The sequence below is a fragment of the Lithobates pipiens genome, unplaced genomic scaffold (genome assembly GCF_037356315.1).
Source record: "Lithobates pipiens isolate NorthernLeopardFrog02 unplaced genomic scaffold, aLitPip1_a1.2 Scaffold_13, whole genome shotgun sequence".
NCBI lineage: Eukaryota > Metazoa > Chordata > Amphibia > Anura > Ranidae > Lithobates > Lithobates pipiens.
The window spans coordinates 13790768-13815705 of NW_027507718.1; the positions used below are offsets into that span (position 1 = coordinate 13790768).

Genomic DNA, 24938 nt, shown 5'->3' on the forward strand with positions numbered 1-24938 from the left:
ATGTATGCTGACATCCGCCACCCCATAGAGAAGAATGGGTGGTCTTATCGGGTCTGCCTAAAAAATGGACAGGCAAACCCAATCGGTCCGCTAGTGTGAAAGGGGCTAATGGAGAAATACCTACTTATTTTGCGCTCCAGCAGGCTACTTAAAACTAGGTCTTTGGAGCCTCCTCTTTAAGCCACATGGCTGCAGTCTCATGCTTGTCCCCTCCACTTACAGTGCATGGGGAATAGCTCTGCATTGTACTTGATGACATCAAGGGGCCCCCCACAGGCCGGAGCTTCAGGAAGAGGAGGATGGCACTGGAGCAGGGGTTAGGATAAGTAATACCGCTTCTTGTTCTATCCCCTGGATGTAATGAGCATTTAAACCTTGCAGTTTGGGGGGGGGATGGCATTTCAGGGGTAGATTTTGACTAACTCCCAGAGTTGGGCTTTAAAAGTGTGCATTGCATATAGCATTTGCCCTTTAAGAATAGGGCAAATGTTACAGTAAGCTAATTTTCGATGTTGAAGACTGATGGTAAAGTGTTTTTTTTCATGTGACAAATATTGCAAGGAATGTGCTTTATAAAAAGTTTAAAAAGTGCAATTTTAGACATTGTTGCATTAAAAAAACCTCTATCCAGACCTGGCTTTTTGCCTCTTTTATTGTGTAGCCATATCTCCCCTGGGGGTGCCTGTGCTATGATATAATATCATACTGTACTGTTATGTATGGTTAATTTTCTAGCACTTTGTGAGCATTGACAGATGGTTTTTATCCACTCAAGTATAATCTTCAGAAAGCTTTTATTACGATCTGAATTAGATGTTTCTTAGCAACTACTTAGTCTTTTGTTCTGTTTCTGAAGATGCATTGTCCCTGGTAAATACTAGGCCATCCCTGCAGTTAGGTAGCTTCTACTTATATGGGGTATCCATCTAAATATTTGCTACATTGTGGCTAGAGCAAACCATGCATGTATCTCAAATTCATACTAGGTACTTGGAGATGCATAAATATCCTCTGTTTATGGCAAAATGGTATTACAAAGGGAATATCAAGTGAATAACATTGCAAAGTATCCATAATTTGACACACTAGAACAAATGAGCTTGGATAAGTATGTACTAAGAATACACCTAAACCGTTTTTTCTTAGCCCTTGTACACACGATCGGACATTCCGATGGAAAATGTCCGATCAGACCGCGTTGTCGAATAAACCGACTGTGTGTGTGCTCCATCGGACTGTTTCCGTCGGAATATCTGACGGACAAAGTTTTAGAGCTGGGCTATAAAACTTTCCGACAACATGATCCGATCGGACAAACTGCCACGCATGCTCAGATCAAATTCCTAGACCAAAGCTATTGGCTACTAGCCTGAACGTAGCCCCGTGTAACGAAATAACGTCATCACGTTACGTACGATCGGATTTTTTCCGACAACTTTGTCCGACCGTGCCTATGCAACACAAGTTTCGGACAAAATCCGTCGGACAAATTCCGACGGATTTTGTTGTCGGAATGTCCGACCGTGTGTACAAGGGTTAAAAGTATGGGGACGCAGTTTTATTTTTATTAATGTGATTGAAAGTGTTGACTGCTTTTTATTTTTTTTTGTTTGTTTTATTTTTATGTTTGAAGGATGCTCTCGCAGCAGATGAAGAAGTATTTGCTAAAAAGGAGCAGGAGCTGAAGGAGTTTCAGGAGAAAGTTGAAGCCTTACAGAAAAACGCTCAAGATTATCAGAAATCTTTAGAGGAGACCGAGCACAGCAAGAATCTGCAGGTATAGCTTCTGTGTTTTTAGAATCATCGGTAGTTGCAGCTGTAGTTAATACAGACTTTAAAGCGGAGTTCCACCCATATAAAAGTCAGCAACTACAAAAAGTGTAACTGCTGACTTTTATTAATCGGACACTTACCTGTCCCACAGTCCAGCGATGCGGGCGTATGGAACCCCGCTAGTCTCCCCCTCCTCTCTGTGGCACCGGCATTGTCATTGTGGGCGCCTGGCTGTGGCTTCACAGCCGGGCATGCACTGCGTACTGTCATTGCCTGGGCAATCATCTGGTACCTGTGACGCGTCCCATATGATTGCCGAGAGGGAGGGGAGAGAGTTGAACCTGTTTCCTGCGCCGCAGCACCTCGCAGTGCCTATAATATATAATAAAAAGTCTACACACCCCTGTTAAAATTTCAGGTTTCTGTGTTTGGAGCAACTTGAATTCCCAAACAAAGAATATATTAATGAAAAAATATATTAATTAAATACTTGTTGTCAAGCAAGTGCACAGTGAAAGAAATATAAAAAAATTGTAGTAAACATAAAAAATTCTTAATTTCAGCAAGTCCACAGTGAGTGAATTTATATAGGTGTGTGTGTGTGTGTGTGTGTGTGTGTGTGTGTGTATATATATATATATATGTATATGTGTGTGTATATATATATATGTATATGTTTTGTCCACAACAGCAATTTCTATATTTAAATGATGATGCACTTTTTGGCCTCTTTTGTGTTTTAAATTGAGGATACCATGTTTGGATTAAGTGAACAAGGCAGTTGCAATTCAACTACTCAAATTCCGCGCCATGCAAACAAAAAAAAATAATAATAAAAAAATATATAAAAATATATACACAAAAGAGCAGCTCCCTAGAAAAGTGAAACAAACACCTATAGAGTGATAACAATGATTAAGGGCGCTCTGTAAAGAATATTAATCGAAACCACTAATTAACAAAAAGCATATATTTCTCTTCCTAAATCACTGAATAAAAATGGCTGGAAAAGAAAGTACTGAAAATAATGTGAAAATCACCAAAGTGAAAAATATACACATTGTACAAATGATTATACTAGAAAAATGGTGGACATCAATGAACCACCGTGCATAATAATAATAATTGACAAAGTAAAGTCCCAATAAAGTGTCTCTACAAAGAAGGAATTCTATCGAATTCTGTCGATCCGGAAGGTGAAAAACAAATAATATTCGTGATATAGCAGCGGTTAGCAACAACTCGGAAGAAAACTTGCGACTCCCTCCACCATGAACATAGAACTACACCAGTAGTGATAATACAAGTCCAAACTGCTTACCAGATCCGTTTGACCACTTTAATTAAAAAGTAAGTAGTTTTGACTTGTATTATCACTACTGGTATAGTTCTACGTTCATGGTGGAGGGAGTCGCAAGTTTTCTTCCGAGTTGTTGCTAACCGCTGCTATATCACGAATATTATTTGTTTTTCACCTTCCGGATCGACAGAATTCGATAGAATTCATTCTTTGTAGAGACACTTTATTGGGACTTTACTTTGTCAATTATTATTATTATGCACGGTGGTTCATTGATGTCCCCCATTTTTCTAGTATAATCATTTGTGCGATGTGTATATTTTTCACTTTGGTGATTTTCACATTATTTTCAGTACTTTCTTTTCCAGCCATTTTTATTCGGTGATTTAGGAAGAGAAATATATGCTTTTTGTTAATTAGTGGTTTAGATTAATATTCTTTACAGAGCGCCCTTAATCATTGTTATCATATTTTGGATTAAACCTGGTGGAGCCTGTAAATCACTTAGAGCCCAGAAGTGGTTCAGCTGCTGTTGTGGACCAAACTTAATTGTGCGGTCACACAATTGGAGGTGAGCGCAGTCACACAGGGGGGAGCACGTGTGTGAAGTCACATCACAGTTAATATTATTTGGATCATCACCACAGAGTCACTTTATGGGACATTATATTATATATTTTTTTCACTGTGGACTTGTTTAAATTAAGAATTTTTGATATTCACTTCAGTATTTTTATATTTATTTTAGTGGGCGCTTACTTATAATATATACAATATATTCTTTCACTGTGGACTTGCTGAAAATAGTTTGGAATATATATATATTTTTCAGTTGAACAACAAACTGAGAGAGGGAGAGAAAAAATAAAAATAAAAATTTTCTCAGAATCCGGCCAAATCTCAGCGATCCTAAGGAAGAATAAGCCAAGCGAAAAGCCAGCACCATGCAATTTGCAAACCTGCCTGCTAAACGCTTGGTAGGAAAAGTTAAGACGCCTCCGACTTTCCTCCACTTGGAGTAGAGGCGTTTACAATAGGGAAAGTGAATATGCAGGATAGAGAACTGAGCAGCAGCATCTATCCAAGTACACCCTAAAAAAAAAACACAAAAAAAACCTTCTGAAATGATAAATACTCTCAAATTATTCTTTGTAATGTCATAGTTCTTAATACATAGACTTATGCTCGCTAATTAGAAACTCCCACTGTCCGTCATGCCAATTACACCCAGTCCCTAGTGTGTATAATATATTAATATATATATATATATATATATATATATATATATATATATATATATATATTAGTTCCTTAGTATGAGCCAAATTAAGCAGTTGTGTAATCATACTATAAAATGTTTTACAAAGCACAATATTCCAGTCTTTTCTATTTTCTACTTTTTGTTATAAGAAAAATCGAATAAACTCAATTTTAGTCATACATTTAGGGCAAAATGTATTCAGCCACATGTCTTTAGTAAAAAAAAAATGTCAATAAGTGTATATTTATTGGTTTGCGCAAAAGTTATAGCATCTACAAACTAGAGTACATTTTCTGGAATTTACACAGCTTTTAATTTATGACTGCCTATCTCATTTCTTGAGGTGCTAAAATGGCAGGGCAGTACAAACCCCCCCCCCCCAAAATGACCCCATTTTGGAAAGTAGAAACCCCAAGAAAATTGCTGAGAGGCATGTTGAGCCCATTGAATTTTTTTTTTTTCTCCCAAGTGATTGAATAATGACACAAAAAATAAAAATAAAAAAGGTTTACAAAAAGTTGTCACTAAATGATATATTGCTCACACATGCCATAGTTATATGTGGAATTACACCCCAAAATATATTCTGCTGCTTCTCCTGAGTACGGGGATACCACATATGTGGGACTTGTTGGGAGTCTAGCCGCGTACGGCACCCCGAAAACCAATCACTGCCTTCAGGATTTCTAAGGGTGCAAATTTTTGATTTCACTCCTCACTACCTATCACAGTTTCCAAGGCCATAAAATGCCAAAATAGCACAAAACCCCCCCCCAAATGACCCCATTTTGGAAAGTAGACACCCTAAGCTATTTACTGAGAGGCATGTTGAGTCCATGAAATATTTTATATTTTGCCACAAGTTGCAGGAATATTACAATTTTATTTTATTTTTTTTGCACAAAGTTGTCACTAAATGATATATTGCTCACACATGCTAAGGGCATATGTGAAATTACACCCCAAAATAAATTCTCCTGCTTCTCCCGAGTATGGGGATACCACATGCGGGGGACTTTTTGGGAGCCTAGCCACATACGGGACCCCGAAAACCAAGCACTGCCTTCCGGATTTAAATATAAAACGCTACCAAAAAAACCTGTTAGCGATCGCAGGGATCAGGCCTGACTCTGCGAACGCTGCAGTTATGTGTTTAGTGTTTTGTAAGTGACAGTGATTGATCGATACTGCACTTGGGTGGGCTGGGCGGAGGGGCAAACAATGCGTTTTTTTGGAACCCTAAACTGCTGGGGACACTAGTATAGATCTGATCAGTCAGATATTGATCTGTTCAGATACTATACCACTACGGGAGAAGTATGCTTTGCGCGTGGGTGTTAGCGGTACTGGCACTAACCTAGCGCTGCCTGGGGTGACGCAGACCCTGATCCTAAAACCTAATTGATATCACCCGCCGGGTGATCAGGGGGTTAAACCTTTATTGGGTAATAAATGGTGGGTGCCCTGATGCTATAAAAAGCAAACTAACTAACCAGAGTCACCCGTAACACTTATACGGTGATCACTGGTGAAAGGGTTAACTAGGGGCAATCAGGGGGTTCAAATCTTTATTAGGTAGTATATGGGGGTCCCTGGCGCTATATTAAAACCTGACGGGGAACCTAAATAACTAACTGGCTAACCAGCGTCACCAGTGGCACTTATACAGTGATCGCTGGTGAAAGGGATAACTAGGGGCAATCGGGGTTAAAACCATTATTGGGTAATATATGGGGGTACCTAGCGCTATAAAAACCTGGCGGTAAACCTAAAAAAAATAACTAGCTACCTAACGGCACCAGTGACACTAATGCAGCGATCAGAAAAAGGATCGCTTAGTGATAACTGGCAAAAGGGGGTGGAAGGGTTAACTAGGGGCAATCAGGGGGTTAAAACCGTTATTGGGTAGTATATCGGGGTACCTAGCGCTATAAAAAACTGGCGGTGAACCTAAGAAAATAACTAGCTACTTAGCGGCACCAGTGACACTAATGCAGCGATCAGAAAAACGATCGCTTAGTGACACTGGCAAAAGGGGGTGAAAGGGTTAACTCTAGGGGCAATCAGGGGGTTAAACCTTTATTGGGGGGGGTAGGGGGCTACCCTGGACCTAACACTAACTGCCCTGACAGTTTTTACTGTCACAACTAACACTGAATGCAGTGATCAGTAAATAAATGATCACTGCAATCAGTGACACTGTGACGGGGGGGGGGGTTGTGTGCCTACATGTCAGTGTAGTGTTGGTGCACACTTACTTTCACTGTTCTCCTCGTAGTCTGGTCAAAAAGACCGCCCCGAGGAGAATGACATCACTTCCTCCCTGTCTGTGTTTACTATACACAGCGGGGGAAGCTTCTCATTCGCCAGGAGCGATCGAGAGGGGATGGCCAGAAACCAACGGCCATCCCCTCATCCCGGATCGCTCCTGCAGCGAAACGGATCCAGCGGGAGGGTGTCCGACGTACATTGCCATGCGGTGGTCCTTAAGTGGTTAAAGTATAACTAAAAACAAAACTTTTTTTTTTTTGTAATTTTGGCTAGATTGCAGAGGGATTCAAACGCTTGTCAGTTTTTATTAGGGATGCACCGAAATTTCGGCCGCCGAAACATATCGGCCGAAAATGCCCTTTTTCGGCAATTTGCCGAAAGAGAAAAACGTCCGATAATGGAGCCGAAAATGGGGCGGGCCAGGGTAGGGGGTGGGGCTCCGCCCCCCACCCCTGGTGCGCCCATCATGAAAAGCTATAACATTCCAAATAGTGCAGGAGAGCCGTCTCCACCACCTGTTTGATCACAGAGCGGGAACATCACAGCTTTTATTTCAATAGCTGTGTGTTCCCGGCCGTGCGCCGTCACGTACAGCCCCTCCCCCTTGTCCGGGCACTTTGATAGACAGATCACCCGTAGGATTGGACGGATGATCTGTCTATCAAAGTGCCCTGACAAGGGGGAGGGGCTTACGTGATGGCGCGTGGCCGGGAACACACAGCTATTGAACTGAAAGCTGTGATGTTCCCCTGCTGTGATCAAACAGGCGACGGAGGCGACTCTCCTCTTCTCTCTTCTGTTTACAGGTTAGCTGCTCTGAGGGGACACACTGGCTGCTCTGAGGGAACACACTGGCTGCTCTGAGGGGACACACTGGCTGCTCTGAGGGGACACACTGGCTGCTATGAGGGGAGACACTGGCTGCTATGAGGGGAGACACTGGCTGCTATGAGGGGAGACACTGGCTGCTATGAGGGGACACACTGGCTGCCATTGAGGGGACACACTGGCTGCCATTGAGGGGACACACTGGCTGCCATGAGGGGACACACTGGCTGCCATGAGGGGGACACACTGGCTGCCATGAGGGGGACACACTGGCTGCCATGAGGGGGACACACTGGCTGCCATGAGGGGGACACACTGGCTGCCATGAGGGGGACACACTGGCTGCCATGAGGGGGACACACTGGCTGCCATGAGGGGGACACACTGGCTGCCATGAGGGGGACACACTGGCTGCCATGAGGGGGACACACTGGCTGCCATGAGGGGGACACACTGGCTGCCATGAGGGGGACACACTGGCTGCCATGAGGGGGACACACTGGCTGCCATGAGGGGGACACACTGGCTGCTATGAGGGGGACACACTGGCTGCTATGAGGGGGAGACACTGGCTGCTATGAGGGGAGACACTGGCTGCTATGAGGGGAGACACTGGCTGCTATGAGGGGAGACACTGGCTGCTATGAGGGGACACACTGGCTGCAACGGGGGACACTGGCTGGCTGCATTGTATCAATTGTATCATGTGTCATGTATCATGTGTGCAATTTCTGACCATCTCCTGTACCACGTCCCCAGTCTCTGACCATCTCCTGTACCACGTCTGCAGTCTCTGACCATCTCCTGTACCATGTCCCCAGTCTCTGACCACCTCCTGTACCACGTCCCCAGTCTCTGACCATCTCCTGTACCATGTCCCCAGTCTCTGACCACCTCCTGTACCACGTCTCCAGTCTCTGACCACCTCCTGTACCACGTCCCCAGTCTCTGATCACCTCCTGTACCACGTCCCCAGTCTCTGACCATCTCCTGTACCATGTCCCCAGTCTCTGACCATCTCCTGTACCATGTCCCCAGTCTCTGACCATCTCCTGTACCATGTCCCCAGTCTCTGACCTTCTCCTGTACCATGTCCCCAGTCTCTGACCATCTCCTGTACCATGTCCCCAGTCTCTGACCATCTCCTGTACCATGTCCCCAGTCTCTGACCATCTCCTGTGCCATGTCCCCAGTCTCTGACCATCTCCTGTGCCATGTCCCCAGTCTCTGACCATCTCCTGTGCCATGTCCCCAGTCTCTGACCATCTCCTGTGCCATGTCCCCAGTCTCTGACCATCTCCTGTGCCATGTCCCCAGTCTCTGACCATCTCCTGTGCCATGTCCCCAGTTTCTGACCACCTCCTGTACCATGTCCCCAGTCTCTGACCACCTCCTGTACCATGTCCCCAGTCTCTGACCACCTCCTGTACCATGTCCCCAGTCTCTGACCACCTCCTGTACCATGTCCCCAGTCTCTGACCACCTCCTGTACCATGTCCCCAGCCTCTGACCACCTCCTGTACCATGTCCCCAGCCTCTGACCACCTCCTGTACCATGTCCCCAGCCTCTGACCACCTCCTGTACCATGTCCCCAGTCTCTGACCACCTCCTGTACCATGTCCCCAGTCTCTGACCACCTCCTGTACCATGTCCCCAGTCTCTGACCACCTCCTGTACCATGTCCCCAGTCTCTGACCACCTCCTGTACCATGTCCCCAGTCTCTGACCACCTCCTGTACCATGTCCCCAGTCTCTGATCACCTCCTGTACCATGTCCCCAGTCTCTGACCACCTCCTGTATAAAAATATTTTTTTAAAACAGTCATTTTCGGTATCGGTGCTGTTTCGGTATCGGTTTCGGTTTTCGGCCTAGTGTATTTTTCATTTTCGGTATCGGTTTCGGCACCAAAAAACCCATTCGGTGCATCCCTAGTTTTTATAGCTGTCTGTGCCCTCGTTAAGGCGATTCATCTTGTTTACCATTGTCATTGAAAGTGAAAGTAAGACAAAATCCCACATTTCGGGTTTTCCCCAGAAAAGTAATAGAAAAAAGCTTCAAATAGGTACACCAGTTCTAGTGACCTGGGGGTCCCCATAGAATTCCCTTAATTTGCAGGAATTTACTCTCACTTCCTGTTTGGCTATGCTTCTGATTGAGTCTCCTGAAAGCCACAGTCTTGAGAGATGACCCCATAACTGCACAGGTATAGCCAGTAGCCACTTTTCTTTGCTGAAAATTATGTAGCCAAACCTGTAGATGGGGGAACACATTAAGGTATATATACATATAAGGTCTGCATAACTAGTCATAGGAGAGTTAGAAATGCAAAAAATAACCTGACCAGACTTGATAATGATAATAATTATTATTATGATAATATTTGTTAATATTAGTTATAATCTGGGAAAATAAATTCAGCCTAATCATTCAATTTTTAACCTGAATTGTAAGCCGCTGGGCACCCATAAACACTTGACTGTCAACCAGTGATCATATGCTGGTAAGGCTTATCCATGGAGTATATCATCAGTATGGCTTGACAATTGTTAAAAGCTTTAAAAAAGAACAAAATACTTTAGTAGTATAATAATAAATGTGTACAGCAGGGATATCCAACGTTTTGACCTTCTTGGGCCACACTAGAAGAAGACACACACACATAAAATACTCTAACGAGAAGGATAGCTGACAAGCAAAAAAAAGTCAGACAGATGACAAGTTTATGATCACTAATATGGATAATGTATCTATTTGAGTAATAAACCTTTATTTTTATTTTTTTCAATATTTATATTATAAAAGAAAGAGGACAACATATAACTTGTGTGATATTTGATAAAGTAACGCATCAATATCTGGTATTTAGTGCATAATTATCAAGGTGCTCATCGTATATTTTAGTTCTGATTCTGCCTTTTGTGCGCTTCACAGTTGCTCAAAAATATAGGTGCTGCTGAAAACTGATGAGGTAAATTAGGCGTGATTGTAGAGATTTTTATCTTTGGCAAGATAAAACATATAAAAGTCCATTATAAAGACACTTTAACCACTACAATACAGGGCACTTTCGCCCCCTTCCTTCCCAGCCCAATTTTCAGCTTTCATCGCTCTCGCACTTTCAATGACAATTGCGCAGTCATGCTACACTGTACCCAAATGAAATTTTTATAAATTTTGTTCGCACAAATAGAGCTTTATTTGGTGGTATTTATTCACGACTCCGTTTTTTTTGCGATATAAGCACAAAAAAAGTGGAAATTTGGAAAAAAGCAATATTTTCTTTTTTCTATTTTAAAAGAAATCCAATAAAATCAAATTTTGTCATAGATTTAAGCCAAAATGTATTCTGCTACATGTTTTTGGTAAAAAAAAATTCCGTTAAGTGTATAATAATTGGTTTGTGTGATCATGGACATATGTACGCAAATGATCGTGTACATATGTGTGCAGATAATCATTGGAACATATGATTTTAGTGGGACATATGTGGTGGACATGTGTTTTTTTTTTATTTGGGGACATGTCTTTTTATTATTTGGGGACATGTGTGTTTTGGGGACATGTGTGTAGACGTGTGTATTGTGGTGACATGTGTGTTTACACTGTAGGTTTATACTAGACTAGTGATCAGTGAGTAAAAAGCTGTAAAAACAGCTCATACTCACTGATCACCAGCCGGCTGCAGCGATCTGCTCTCCTCTCCTCAGCGACGACTTCCGTGTGAGGAGAGGAGAGCCGATTGCCTAGCAACCGGCTGTTTGTTTACATCACATGACGGCCGTGATTGGACAGGGCCGTCATGTGATCAGGAGGGCCAATCGCAGAGCCCTCCTGCCGATCGGAGATGCGCCAAGGGTGACACGAGCGCATCGGGATCGCGCCGCTGCGCGGGCACGCGCATGCGTGATCCCCCTCCTTCTGAAGGATGTTCCTGAAGGAGGTGGCTCCCACCCGGCTGTATATGTACATTGGCCGGGTGGGAAGTTGTTAAAGTCAATTTTTTTCTTCGGCTGCATGTATTTACTAAGTGTAAACGCATTTTTACAAAAAATTCCCACCCAAAAAAAAAATCAAAATTTTTAAGTAAGTTGACGATTTTGTGTTGGGCTGCAGGTTGGACACCCCTGGTGTACAGTAATTATATCACTTATAAATGTTGCTTTCTACACCGTACTTTGTAGAAAATGTGATTCTTATTTGTGAAACAAGAGCCATAATGGTAATTTTAATTGTTTGTTTATTTATAGTGTCTTAATGATAATTTATGTTTATTACACTAGACAGAGAAACTTGTGGAGCAACAACTTCTTATTGATGAACTGAGGAATAAAGTGGAATTGCTGCAGAATGAATCTCCACAAGATTCTGTGAGAGAGCAAGACTATATAACCAAGAGACCTTATAGTGTACCATTGAGTCACCAATCTGAAATGATAGCTGCAAGCTTCAGGCAGTCTACTCACCTATCAGAACCAAGGAAGGTAAGATGCTTCCATGTTAGTGTCACTTAGCCAAGTTATTTAAAGTGTAACTAAGGGCATTTTTATTTATTTTTGGATAAAATAAGGGAGGGTTATACCAGTCAGTTTTTTTTTTTTTTCCCATCTGTGTTCCTTTGGAGAAATATCCCATAACTTCATGTCCCGTATCGAAAACAAGAAGTGAGCGGAAATCCTTCAAAAGTAAGGGGAATCTTGGTGTGTCCCCAGAACTTGTATCTACAGAACTTGTGTCCCCATTGGAAGGTTTCCCCTCTTGGTGTTCTAATGTCAACCCAAAATGTGGGGTTTTCTTTTACTTTCAATAATGGGAAACAGGACAAATAGAGAGGGAGAGAAGGAGGAGAGAATCTCCTTAATGGGGGCACAGACGGCAATAAAAAGCTGACAGGGGTTCTAATCCCTCTCCACTCTATCTAAAACTAAAAAAAAAAAATTGCCTTTAGTTACACTTTTATGGTTGTGTGTATATTTAGTTTTGTATAATGGTAGTAAAAATAATAAAAGACAAAGCCTAGCTTTATCTTCCTGGGAGTTTAGTAGCAATGCTTATATAAACTTAATTCTTTTCAGTGGAAAATGATCAAATATTCCTGTTGTGTAGATGTGTCTATGAAATGATACCATGCCCAAGGAGTGCGTTCCTTACAACACATGGTGAATACAGCTACAGTCCAAAGACACATAATTTTCTACTGCTTTCACAGAAAGCAAAATTAATTTCCCATTCAGTACAACACATATCAGGGGCCTGAACCAGCATAAGGCTGGATTCACACCTATGCATTTTTTGCGCTTTTTGCATTTTCCAGATTTGCACAATAGAACGTGTTCCATAGGAAACCATGCTAAATGGACTGTAGTTCAAATCTGCAAAATGCAAAAAGCGCTAAAACTGCGTAGGTGTGAATCCAGCCTAACTGTAGGATCTGTTCCACTCATAAGCCATTAAAAAATTGTGTCCAAATGCTCAACTGTAATATAAAAAAAAAAAAAAAAATATATATATATATATATATATATATATATATATATATATATATATATATATATATATATATATATATATATATATATATAATATAATATACTTTAACATTATAATTATACAGGATTTATATAGTGCCAACAGTTTTGCTCATATTATATTATAGTAACCATTGCAACATTGTATCAGGGAAAGGGTTATGGAACTTGTCTGAAAATATAAAGTTGCACCATAATTTAAGGAATTGCCTCATTTCTTTTACAGTTTAAACCACTGGGGTATGCAAATAACCAATAAAACAGTATTAAATGCCTGATCTAGGGCTTTTAGCTCATAATATAAATCAGGATATTCTAGAGTAAATTATTTTCAGATCCTTAATCCCTATTCGTCAAAGAGCTAGAGGGTTGGGTTGGTCAACAAACTAGTTTTACACCTTGACACCAACCTCACATAAATATGCGGCCCCCACTCGATTTTTTTTTTTTTTTTTCTGTGGTGCTGTATATTTGTGTATTTTCCATTGTGCATGCTCTCTTCAGAGACCAGGGCCACATCGAGAGCCCCAGGCCCTGTACTAATGATCGGGACCCGGAACACCCATTCCGAGTCACTCAATCGCTGTGATAGCCTCTGATCAGTCACTGTGAAGCTCACCCCAATGTTTTCTCTCTCTGTGAATAGAGGAGAGAGATGCATCATATATCTTTCCTTGCAGAGGTCCAAGATGGACTGCGGACCACCTGGAGACTGCCATGCGATGGCGGAACTCGGCACAATCACAGAAAGGGCCATAGAAACAAAACAACCGGTAGAATCAGACACAACCCCCTCCCTCTGGGCATACTTCTCCCAAGAGGTGCCGGGTAAGCAGGACACACGAGGCGGTAGGGACACTGCTCGCGCTTATCTTGTTTCTTTCCCTCTAGGTCCATGAATGGAGTCATTCTTGAATGGGGCATGTTGAGTCTGCAGTTGTAGGGGACTACCTTCCTGGTTGGACAGACTTTACGGTTTTAAGTTCTACTGCATAGTATTATTGAAATTACAATTGAGTGCCTTGCTTTTTGCCAGTTGCTGCCCTAATGTTTCTTAGTTGACCGGGTTGTGTTGATAATGACATAGCAGGGTGACCCGATGGTCTGCCACTATTACCCCTGACGATATGGGGGAGCGGGGTGGCCAGAGCATTTATGGTTTGGAGCTATCCGCACGATTGGTTACCAATTTTCTTATGTAACTTCCTGTTTATTTCTGAACACGGTTTTGAGTTGGGTCGGACATGCAAGCCACTTCAGTGACCTTGCTCTCTTCTCCTGATGGGAGCAACCTCATGTTTGAGTCCCCGGGAATGTGACCTGGGGAGGGCTTTGTCCCCCTGTAGTTTTTTTTTTAATTTAACCACTTAAGCCCCAGAACATTTTGCTGGCTTAAGACCAGACCACTTTTTGCGATTCGGCACTGCGTCGGTTTTTATTTTTTGCGCTATAAACAAAAATAGAGCATCAATTTTGAAAAAAACGCATTATTTTTTACTTTTTGTTATAATAAATATCCTCCAAAAATATATATAAAAAAACGTTTTTTTTCCCCTCAATATAGGCCGATACATATTCTTCTACATATTTTTGGTAAAAAAAATCACAATAAGCGATTATTGATTGATTTGCGCAAAAGTTATAGCGTTTACAAAATAGGGCATAGTTTTATGGCATTTTTATTAATGTTTTTTTTTTTTACTAGTAATGGCGGCGATCAGCGATTTTTATTGTGACTGCGACATTATGGCAGATACATCGGACATTTTTGGGACCATTGTCATTTATACAGCAATCACTGCTATACAAATGCAGTGATTCCTGTGTAAATGACACTGGCAGTGTAGGGGTTAAGTGTTCCTAGGGGTGTGTTACTAACTGTTGGGGGCTGGGCTTTCTTTTAGTGAACACTGATCTCTGCTCCAATCACATGGAGCAGAGATCAACGTCACTTGTTGCTAGGCAGAACTGGGAGATGCTGTTTACAACAGCATCTCCTAGTTCAGCCGCCACGTGAGACGATCGCGGGTATGCCCGTGGCAATCGAGTCCGTGGGACCCGCGACCGGACTCACGGGGATCCTGACCGACACATGGCAGGGCGGCAAATTTAAAGGGACGTACAGGTACGCCCATTTGCCTGTCCATGCCATTCTGCCGACGTACATCGGCGTGCACCGGTCGGGAAGTGGTTAATGTTACTTACAGTGCAAGGCACTAAGCCCTGCAATCCTCTCCTAATACTTACTAATGTCTCTGCTTTCCTCTTCTTTTATTGGGCTCTGACCTCCCGCTCCAGTCCTGCCACATCCTCACAGACCCCTGTGCTGCTCATGTCCTCCTGTCCTTGGAGCCTAGAGGCTCTGCATCTGTGTCAAGGTGAGTGTGCTCTGCCAAACCATGATGTCGGCTGATTACCTAACTAAGTACTCGCTTGTTACACATAATGCGCAGGGCTTTAATTCCCCTACTGAAAGAGCGAGGGCTTTCCTCTATTACCACAAACACAAGGCGGATATACTCTTAGAAGAGACCAACTTATCCAAAACCACAACCCCAAGATATCTCAGCACCCGATACCCACAGTTTTACACTTCATCAGGCCCCGAGAAAAAACGAGGGATAGCCATTTGTTTTTCACGAAAGCTACCCTTTAGCCCTATCACCGTAGTAAAGGATAAAAAGGATAGGTACATAATGACAGTAGGCCATATTAATGACCAATTCTCCCTTATTTCGTACTATACTCCCAATTTGGGCCAACTGGAATTTTTTCACGACATGCTGGCAGTGCTGCTTCCAGAAGTGCAGGGACAGGTGATTCTAGGTGGGGACAGTAATCTACCTTTAGACAAAAATGTTAGATAAGTCGTCTCCTAATAAATCCATATTCAAACATGTACCCAGAAGCAGCAGTAACTTGGCACGGTTGCTACATAGTTATGACATAATTGACGCATGGCGGGAGGACAATCCCTTCACCAGAGATTACACCTACTACTCGCACGTGCATGATACATACTCCCGAATAGATCATATATTTTTAGGGTCCCCATTACTACCCTACGTGACCTCAGTGAGAATCCTTGCCACTCCATGTTCAGATCACTCGCTGGTTAGGTTATTCCTTTTGGACCCGTGGAAGAAGCCATGTCCCTCCCCATGGTGTCTAAATGCAATGTTATTAAACGAACCGGGAGTGCTAACGAAGATAGAAGTGCCGAAATGCTAATTTTTTTTCTGGAGAATTTGCCCTCGGCCACGTCCCCAATTATAAATTAGGCAGCCCACAAGGCGGCTATTTATGGTTAGTTACTACAATTAGGGGCCAGACTCAAATGATCCCCGGACAGTATGATAACACAGGAAGAGACAGAATTGAATGACTTGCTATCTGAACAACGGGCGTCATCACAGATGGATATTAAGCATAAAATTGATACGGCCAGACTGGCATTAAACTTGAGTCTTGCCACTCAGGCAGAAAAGTGTATACAGGGGTCATGATACTACACAATGGGTGATAAACCCACCACGCTATTGGTGTGAAAATGAGTTCCTCGCCCCTACATTGCCTAAACTTAGACTGAATAATGGGCAGTCGAGCCAAAACCCAGAACTCATTTTAAAAGAATTTACCAAATTTTACTCAAAATTATACAGTGAGTAAGTGAAAGTCGGACTGGGTAAAATGGAGGATTTTTTTAGTAATATTTCCTTGCCCAAGTTGACACGAGAACACTCAGAACTAATGGACAAGGAATTCTCAGAAATAGAAATAGGACAGGCTATAAAGAGTTTGAACCCCTCCAAAGCCCCAGATCCGAATGGGTTCTCAGGACAATACTACCGAAAATTTCAAGAGGTTCAATTTCTCTGTATATTTTTTAATACAATCAGACAGAGCACAGATCTTCCAGCACAGGAAAACACAGCGTATATACATATAATACCTAAACCGGGAAAGGATCATGGGCTTTGCGCGAATTATCGTCCAATGTCGTTGATATATACAGATATAAAAATTATGACAAAAATCCTGGCAGTTAGACTGAACTCATTTCTTGCGCAATACATCCACCCAGACCAGGCGGGATTTTGTTCCAGGTCACCAAGCGACAGACCAAACTAGAAGAGTCTTTGACATAATTTCGGTAATTCACTCTGACTGATATGGGACAGGACCAAGACGGGGAATATTGCTATCCCTAGACATACACAAAGCATTTGATTCCCTCTCTTGAGATTACCTCTTTTTTTTTTTTTTTTTTTTGTCTTGGCCCAGCTGGGCTTTGGGTCGAACTTCATGTCCACACTTCAAGTCCTATACAGCTCCCCAACATCAGCTTTAATGATAAAGTTCTACTTCTCGAGTCCCATTGCTATCCAAAGGGGAACTCGTCAAGGATGTCAACTGTCCCCGCTACTCTTTGTCCTGGCCCTAGAGCCGCTCACAATAAAAATTTGTACCTCTGTTGATATTCGAGGAATAGAATGCAGCACTAGTGAACATAAATGCGTCCTTTTTGCGGATGACATTTTGATGTTGGTTTCATCCCCTATCCCCACTCACCCCAACTTATACGCCATACTCAAACCATTCTCCATAATCTCAGGTCTCAAATAAACCATTATAAGTCACAGGCTATGAAGATCTTATTGGAGGAAAGCACGCTCTCCGCACTTAAACATTCCTATAACTTTATATGGCAAGCAGAGGCCCTCTCATATTTGGGCATTCATTTCACCCCGTCCTAACGCACATTATACTCACAAAACTATCCTGCACTATTCAAAGGGACCTATCTGGCCAGGAGGCTACTTCACCCACCGTCGTGGTTTGGCAGACTACATTCAGTAAAAATGAATGTACTTCCGAAAGTACTATATCTCTTCTGCACGTTACCCGTGGCACTGGTCGAATTGATGGTATTTCAGATGAAACTTATATCCTTTATCTGGGAAGATAAGAGGCCTAGGGTGAACAAGCATACATTATTTACCCCCAAAAGAAAAGGTGGGTTGGGGGTTCCAGACTTGCAAAAAATATTATTATGCAGCACAGTTGGCCCAAATAACCAGATTTCACAGTACGTAACCCCACCCAATCTGGATGCAGATGGAGGCCAATGCCTGTAGAGAAAGATCAATTTCATGTATTCTTTGGCTATTGCCCAAGAAAAGACCCCCAATTTTATGCCCAGCTCTCTCTTCGAATATTTGGGACAGATTAACAGAATCCCATAAATTAAAATCTAAGCATACCCCACTAGCTCCTATTCTTGGAAACAGGAACTTCACTCCAGGCCTCACTCCCAGAACATTTGAATGGCGGACCAACAAATGTCTATTATGTATAGCAGACTTATGTGATCATCAGGGCATACTGACAAGAGGAGTTCTAGTAGAGAAATACCAAATGCCGACTTCAATGTTCTTCCGATACACACAGATAATACACTTCTTGAATATGATATCTTGGAATTCTGATATAACTACTTTGTCCCCTATGGAATATTTGTGTCAGAAGTTTGATAAAATCAAGGCACATATGTCGGAACTTTATACTGTTTTGACAAACTCCTCTGTAAAGCAAGGGTATATGGGAAAATGGGAAGTGGAGCTCCAGGAAGGTATTGAGCTGGATGAATGGCAGGAAATAGCCCAGGGGGCCTCAAAGTCCATAATTAACACATCAATGATAGAAGCGAATTATAAAGTAATTCTAAGATGGTACATGGTCCCGGCAAGACTGGCAATCTTTATCTCGGAGGCGCCCTTATGTTTTCATGGATGTGGACAGAAGGGAGCGATGTACCATGTGTGGTGGCAGTGCCCTAAGGTAAGGCGGTACTGGATCAGGGTGTATAAATTTATATACACTCTCACTCAAGTAAACCTTATCAAGTCCCAGAGACAGGCATTGCTGGGATGTAAGGTGGAGTCGGCGTCAAAACCCCAGAGACTCCTCATAGTGTTTTATATTTATATCAGCAAGAATTATAATTGTGAAATCTTGGAAATCAGCAGTAGTGCCTTTTAAACAGCTCAAACACAAACTTTCCTGGATTATGCTTAATGAGCGTATGACAGCAACCTTAAATGATAGAATGCAGATGTTCGAGAGAATCTGGGACCCATAGGTCCGATACCTGAAGGGAGATCCCTGATCTATACTAGGGTAGGATGGCCTTAGGGTGGCGGGATTCAGAGAGTTGGGTCATTTCTTACTTCTTCTTCCTTATCTCAATCTTTATCCTTTTCTCTCTCTAATCCTACTTGTAAAATAACGAGAGTCTTCTTGCCCACCCCCTGATGAGCCCAGAGTGGGGACTAATCCCTTGGAGGTGGAGGATCCTCATTCGGGGTGACAAGGGATGGGATTTCCTCATTTTGAAGAGGTGACCCATTTCAGGAAAATGCCAGATAGATTTATTGCATATCTGTACATTGCTGAATGTTATAAGCTGACCATTAAATTTAATTTACAACAGTTTTTGGTTTATTAGTTAAAGATACATGAAAATTGAGATGCATTTTGATAATGTTACATTCAGCATAATAATGCAAACCGGGGTCACCCCATAGAAATATGGAAAATACTATATCATCAGCAGAGACCTCTACTTAAACGTACATTGTAAGAAGTGATATTCTGTCTTGCAAATGTCTGGATAAGTATACATTACATTCATATTTTATACTGTATGTGCTCTTTACAAATGCTTTTGTATTTTCTACTGTTAAAATTTTGAATAAAAATGATTGGAAAAAAAAAGATAAATCATTTCAAAATTTTTTCCACCTTTTTAATGTGACCTATAAACTGTACAACTCAATTGAAAAACAAACTGAAATCTTTTAGGGAGGAGAAGTAAAAATAAAAAAATTTAATAATGTGGTTGCATAAGTGTGCACACCCTCTTATAACTGAGGTTGTAGCTGTGTTCAGAATTAAGCAAACACACTCAAACTGATGTTAAATAGGAGTCAGTACACACCTGCATTTAGAGTGCCTCTTTTTATTAACCCCATATAAAGTTCAGCTGTTCTAGTAGGTCTTTCCTGATATTTTTTTTTTAGTCGCATCCTACAACAAAAGCCATTGTTCGCAGAGAGCTTCCAAAGCATCAGAGGGATCTCATTGTTAACAGGTATCAGTCAGGAGAAGGGTACAAAAGAATTTCCAAGGCATTACATATAACATGAAACACCGTGAACACAATCATCATCAAGTGGAGAAAATATGGCACATTCAGTGACATTCCAAATAACTGGAAGTCCCTCCAAAATTGATGAAAAGACGAGAAGAAAACTGGTCGGGGAGGCTGCCTACAGCAACTTTAAAGGAGTTGCAGGAATATCTGGCAAGTATTGGCTGTGTGGTACATGTGACAACAATCTCCCATATTCTTCAAATGTCTGGACTATGGGGTAGAGTGGTAAGACAGAAGTCTTTTCTTACAAAGAAAAATATCCAAGCCCAGCTAAATTTTTCAAAAACACATCTGAAGTCTCCCAAAAGCATATGGGAAAATATGTTATGGTCTGATGAAACCAGTGTTGAACTTTTTGGCTATAATCACGAAAGATAGGTTTGGAGCAAAAACAACACTGCACATAACCAAAAAGAACACCATACCCACCGTGAAGCATGGTGGTGACAGAATCATGCCTTGGGCCTGTTTTTCTTCCGCTGGAACAGGGGCCTTAGTCAAGGTAGAGGGAGTTATGACCAGTTCCAAATACCAGTCAATATTTGCAGAAAACCTTCAGGCTTCTGCTAGAAAGCTGAACATGAAAGGGAACTTCACCTTTCAGCATTAGAACGACCCAAAACATACTTTCAAATCAACAAAGGCATGGCCTCACCAGAAGAAGATTCAAGTTTTGGAATGGCCCAGCCAGAGTCCAGACCTGAATCAGATTGAAAATCTGTGGGGTGATCTGAAGAGGGCTGTGTACAGGAGATGTCCTCGCAATCTGACAGGTTTAGAATGTTTGTTTTTGCAAAGAAGAGTGGGCAAATATTGTCAAGTCCAGATGTGCCATGCTGATACACTCATACTCAAAAAGACTGAGTGTTGTAATAAAATCCAAAAGGTGCCTCAACAAAGTATTCGTGTACTGTAAGGGTTTGCACACTTATGCAACCATATTGTTATTTTATTTTTTATTTTTTACTTCCATCCATCTAAAAGATTTCAGTTTGTTGTTCAACTGAGTTGTACAGTTTATAGGCCACATATGGGAATAAAAATCTGAAATTATTTATCTTTGACTATTTTTTTTACATCACAGAAACCTGACATTTTAACAGGGGTGTGTAGACTTTATATCCACTGTACAACAACTAACATACACATATGTAGTATCGCTGTGATCATCAGGAGTAGGACAATTTATTTTTGTTTTTTCTTTGGTGAAAGATTATGGTAGTAGCAAGAAATATACAGCTACATTTTGTTTTTGAACTATTTGGGACAGTTTTTCTTTGATCATAAAAAAGAAAATCAGGAGATATCCATTACCATTTACCACCAAATGAAAGCCCAAATTGTCCTGAAAAAAACAAGGTATAATCCACCTTGATGCACAAAGTAGTTGTGGTGATATGTACAGTTTTACTAACACATGTCAAAATTGCCAAATTGTGCTTAGGCATTGAGATTTGTTTTACTCTTAGGCACCTTTCACACTACCGTGACTTTGCGCGATTTTGCCGCAATTTTACCACGATTTTGTGGCCGCGATTTTGTCATGATGCCTGTGTAAACGTGGTCTACAGACCTCAACTCGCGTTAAAGTCGGACCAAAGTAGTACAGGGACTACTTTTACGTCGCACAGATATGAATGGTACTCATTGGAAATCATGGGGTACAACTTGTCATGCGAGTTTGCAGTCCCAAGTCGCCGAACAAGTCGCACAAGTGTGAAAGGGGCCTTAGGCGCAAAGAGGTTAAAATAAAAATCCTTCTGATTTAAAATCCACTGTATCATCCACCGGAGGCTTATCACACTTTTATACTTTAAATACTGAAAGGAGAGTAAAATCACAACCTATGCTATCCATTTAAATTTTTTAGGTGCGCACCAGTCCTCCCTCATACTCTTTGGAACGAGTAGTTGCTGGGTTTCGAACTCGCAGTCAGATGCTTTTGGATTTAATAGAAGAGCAGGATGAGGTTTTGCATGAAAAGTTCTCAGATCATAGCGACGAGGAAGAAGAAAAGGCAGAAAAAGTGAATGCAAACAAACCTAAATCTCCATTTAGGTACTGTTTTTATTTTTCAAAAATATAAAGTTTAAGAGGTTGTATACAGTGGGGAAAAAAGTATTTGATCCTCTGCTGATTTTTTACATTTGTCCACTGATCACAGATCAGTCTATAATTTTAATGATAGGTTTATTTAACATTGAGAGACAGAATAACCACAAAAATATCCAAAGTTATAAACCGATTTGCATTTTAATGAGTAAAATACGTATTTGATCCCCCTATCAATCATCAAGCTTTCTGGCTCCCAGGTCTCTTCTATACAGGTAACGAGCTGAGATTAGGAGCACTCTCTTAAAGGGAGTGCTCCTAATCTCAGCTTGTTACCTGTATAAAAGACACCTGTCCACAGAAGCAATCAATCAGTCAGATCCAATCTCTCCACCGTGGCAAAGACCAAAGAGCTGTCCAAGGATGTCAGGGACAAGATTGTAGACCTACACAAGGCTGGAATGGGCTACAAGACCATCGCCAGCAGCTTGGTGAGAGGGTGACAACACTTGGTGCGATTGTTCCCTAATGGAAGAAACACAAAATAACTGTCAATCTCCCTTGGACTGGGGCTCCATGCAAGATCTCACCTCGTGGAGTTTCAATGATCATGAGAACGGTGAGGAATCAGCCCAGAACTTCATTGGAGAATCTCATCAATGATCTGAAGGCAGCTTGGACCACAGTTGCCAAGAAAACAATTGGTAACACACTACGCCGTAAAGGACTGAAATCCTGCAGCGCCCACAAGGTCCCCCTGCTCAAGAAAGCACATGTAGAGGGCCCTCTGACGTTTGCTAATGAACATCTGAATGATTCAGAGGAGAACTGGGTGAAAGAGTTGTCGTCAGATGAGACCAAAATAAAGCTCTTTGGCATCAACTCAACTCGCCGTGTTTGGAGGATGAGAACTGCTGCCCTATGACACCAAGAGCACCATCCCCACCATCAAACATTGAGGTAGAATCAACATGCTTTGGGAGGGTGTCTTTCTGCTAAGGGGACAGGACAACTTCCCGCATCAAAAGGACGATGGGCGGGGCCATGCACTGTCAAATCTTGGGTGAGAACCTCCTTCAGCCAGGGCAGTGAAAATGGGTCATGGATGGGTATTCCAGCATTACAATGACCCAAAAACACAGCCAAGGCAACAAAGAAGTGGCTCAAGAAGAAGCACATTAAAGGAGAAGTCCAGCCTGAGCTTGTTTGGCTGGGCTTCTCCTATGGGTCACAGGAGTGCATTTGTTTTGCACACCTGTGACCCGTTTTCAGCAGACAGCAGTCTGTAGTCTGCTCTCTGCTGATGTCACAGGAATCAGTCCAGGCACTGCGTCATCAAGGCAATGAAGTTTGGATCCACCAGGTGACTAGATTGATGCCTGTCTCAGCCTCTCAGTAAGCCGCTGAGAGACTGAGACGGCCACTCCCCACCCCTCCACAGCTCAGTGCTCCAGTGAGCGAGGAGAAGCAGAGAGGTGAGCTGCTGATTGACAGTCAGCAACTCTCCTCTTGGGGATCTGTATGAACCGAGCCATCGGAGGTGTCCGATGGCTCAGTTCTCAGTGCAGAGGCAGCGGGGACAGATGCAGCATCGGTCCCATGCTGCATCCACCTAGGTAAGTATAAAAGGGGGAAAAAAGAAAACCCATACTTCTCTTTTAAGGACCTGGAGTGGCCTAGCAAGTCTCCAAACCTTAATCTCGTAGAAAATATGTGGAGGAAGCTAAAGGTTCGAGTTACCAAGCGTCTGCCTCGAAACCTCAACAACTTCTGGACCGTCACACACCGATATACGTCCTAACTTTGAAGAGGAATACCGTTGTTATGGCAGCAGCTAGCTGCCATAACGCCGGTATCCTCTTCTTCCGCTGGTGGTCCGGTTTCCGATGATGGTGATCTCTGCGGTGGATTTGCCGCAAGATCACCTTTATCGGTGGTGGGAGAGGGGCCCCCCTCCGGCCGAACCCCGGTGCCCTTACCCGAGTTGTAGGCAGCGGCGGAACGATCGGAACCTCTTCTTTGCTGGGTATGGAGATAAGTGAGGGGAAGATGCAGGGTGTAATGGACGTCAAAACGGCGCTTCCGCCCATAGCTCTTAAAGGGCCATTTTTTTTTAAATGACAAATTATTATTATTATTTTTTATTGCATTTTTGTGTAAATATGATATCTGAGGTCTTTTTGACTCCATATCTCATATTTAAGCGGTCCTGTCTGGCTTTTTTTCTATTACAAGGGGTGGTTACATTCCTTGTAATAGGAATAAAAGTGACACAATTTTTTTTTGTTTAAAAAGAACGGTGTAAAAATTAAATAAAAGGTAAAAAAATAAGAAAAAAAATATTAAACACACCCTGCCGAGCTTGCATGCAGAAGCGAACACATACGTGAGCAGTAATAAAAAACAAATTTGCCCATGGTACTTTAAATGAGTAGGTCATATAGGTCATCTAAAATAGGTATAAAAATTTATTCAAATTCCAAAAACATGGTTAAATGAACATAAAGGCATCATCAGGCATGATTTAACCATTGACATGTTAATTACAGTAATTAAATAAATCATATACATATACAACTTTGTACTCAACACGTTTCGCAAGCTCAGCTCGCTTCCTCAAGAGTTGGTGTATATGCAGGCTATCTATAAGATAGTAGGTAACAGTAAGATATAACATTCAATGGTAATTGTGGTTAAAAAAGAAGCACGT

The 24938-nt window shown here is 42.1% G+C and overlaps 1 protein-coding gene across 2 annotated transcripts in view; it reads left to right on the top strand.

Annotated features, from left to right (window-relative positions):
* KIF27 (kinesin family member 27) overlaps positions 1–24938 on the top strand; it is a 144114-nt gene that overhangs the window by 29392 nt on the left and 89784 nt on the right. For both annotated transcript variants that reach the window (XM_077474864.1, XM_077474863.1), the window contains exons 5-7: positions 1634–1777; positions 11716–11916; positions 22047–22234. In XM_077474864.1, coding sequence (XP_077330990.1) covers positions 1634–1777; positions 11716–11916; positions 22047–22234 — 533 coding nt within the window. The remainder of the gene's footprint in view (positions 1–1633; positions 1778–11715; positions 11917–22046; positions 22235–24938) is intronic.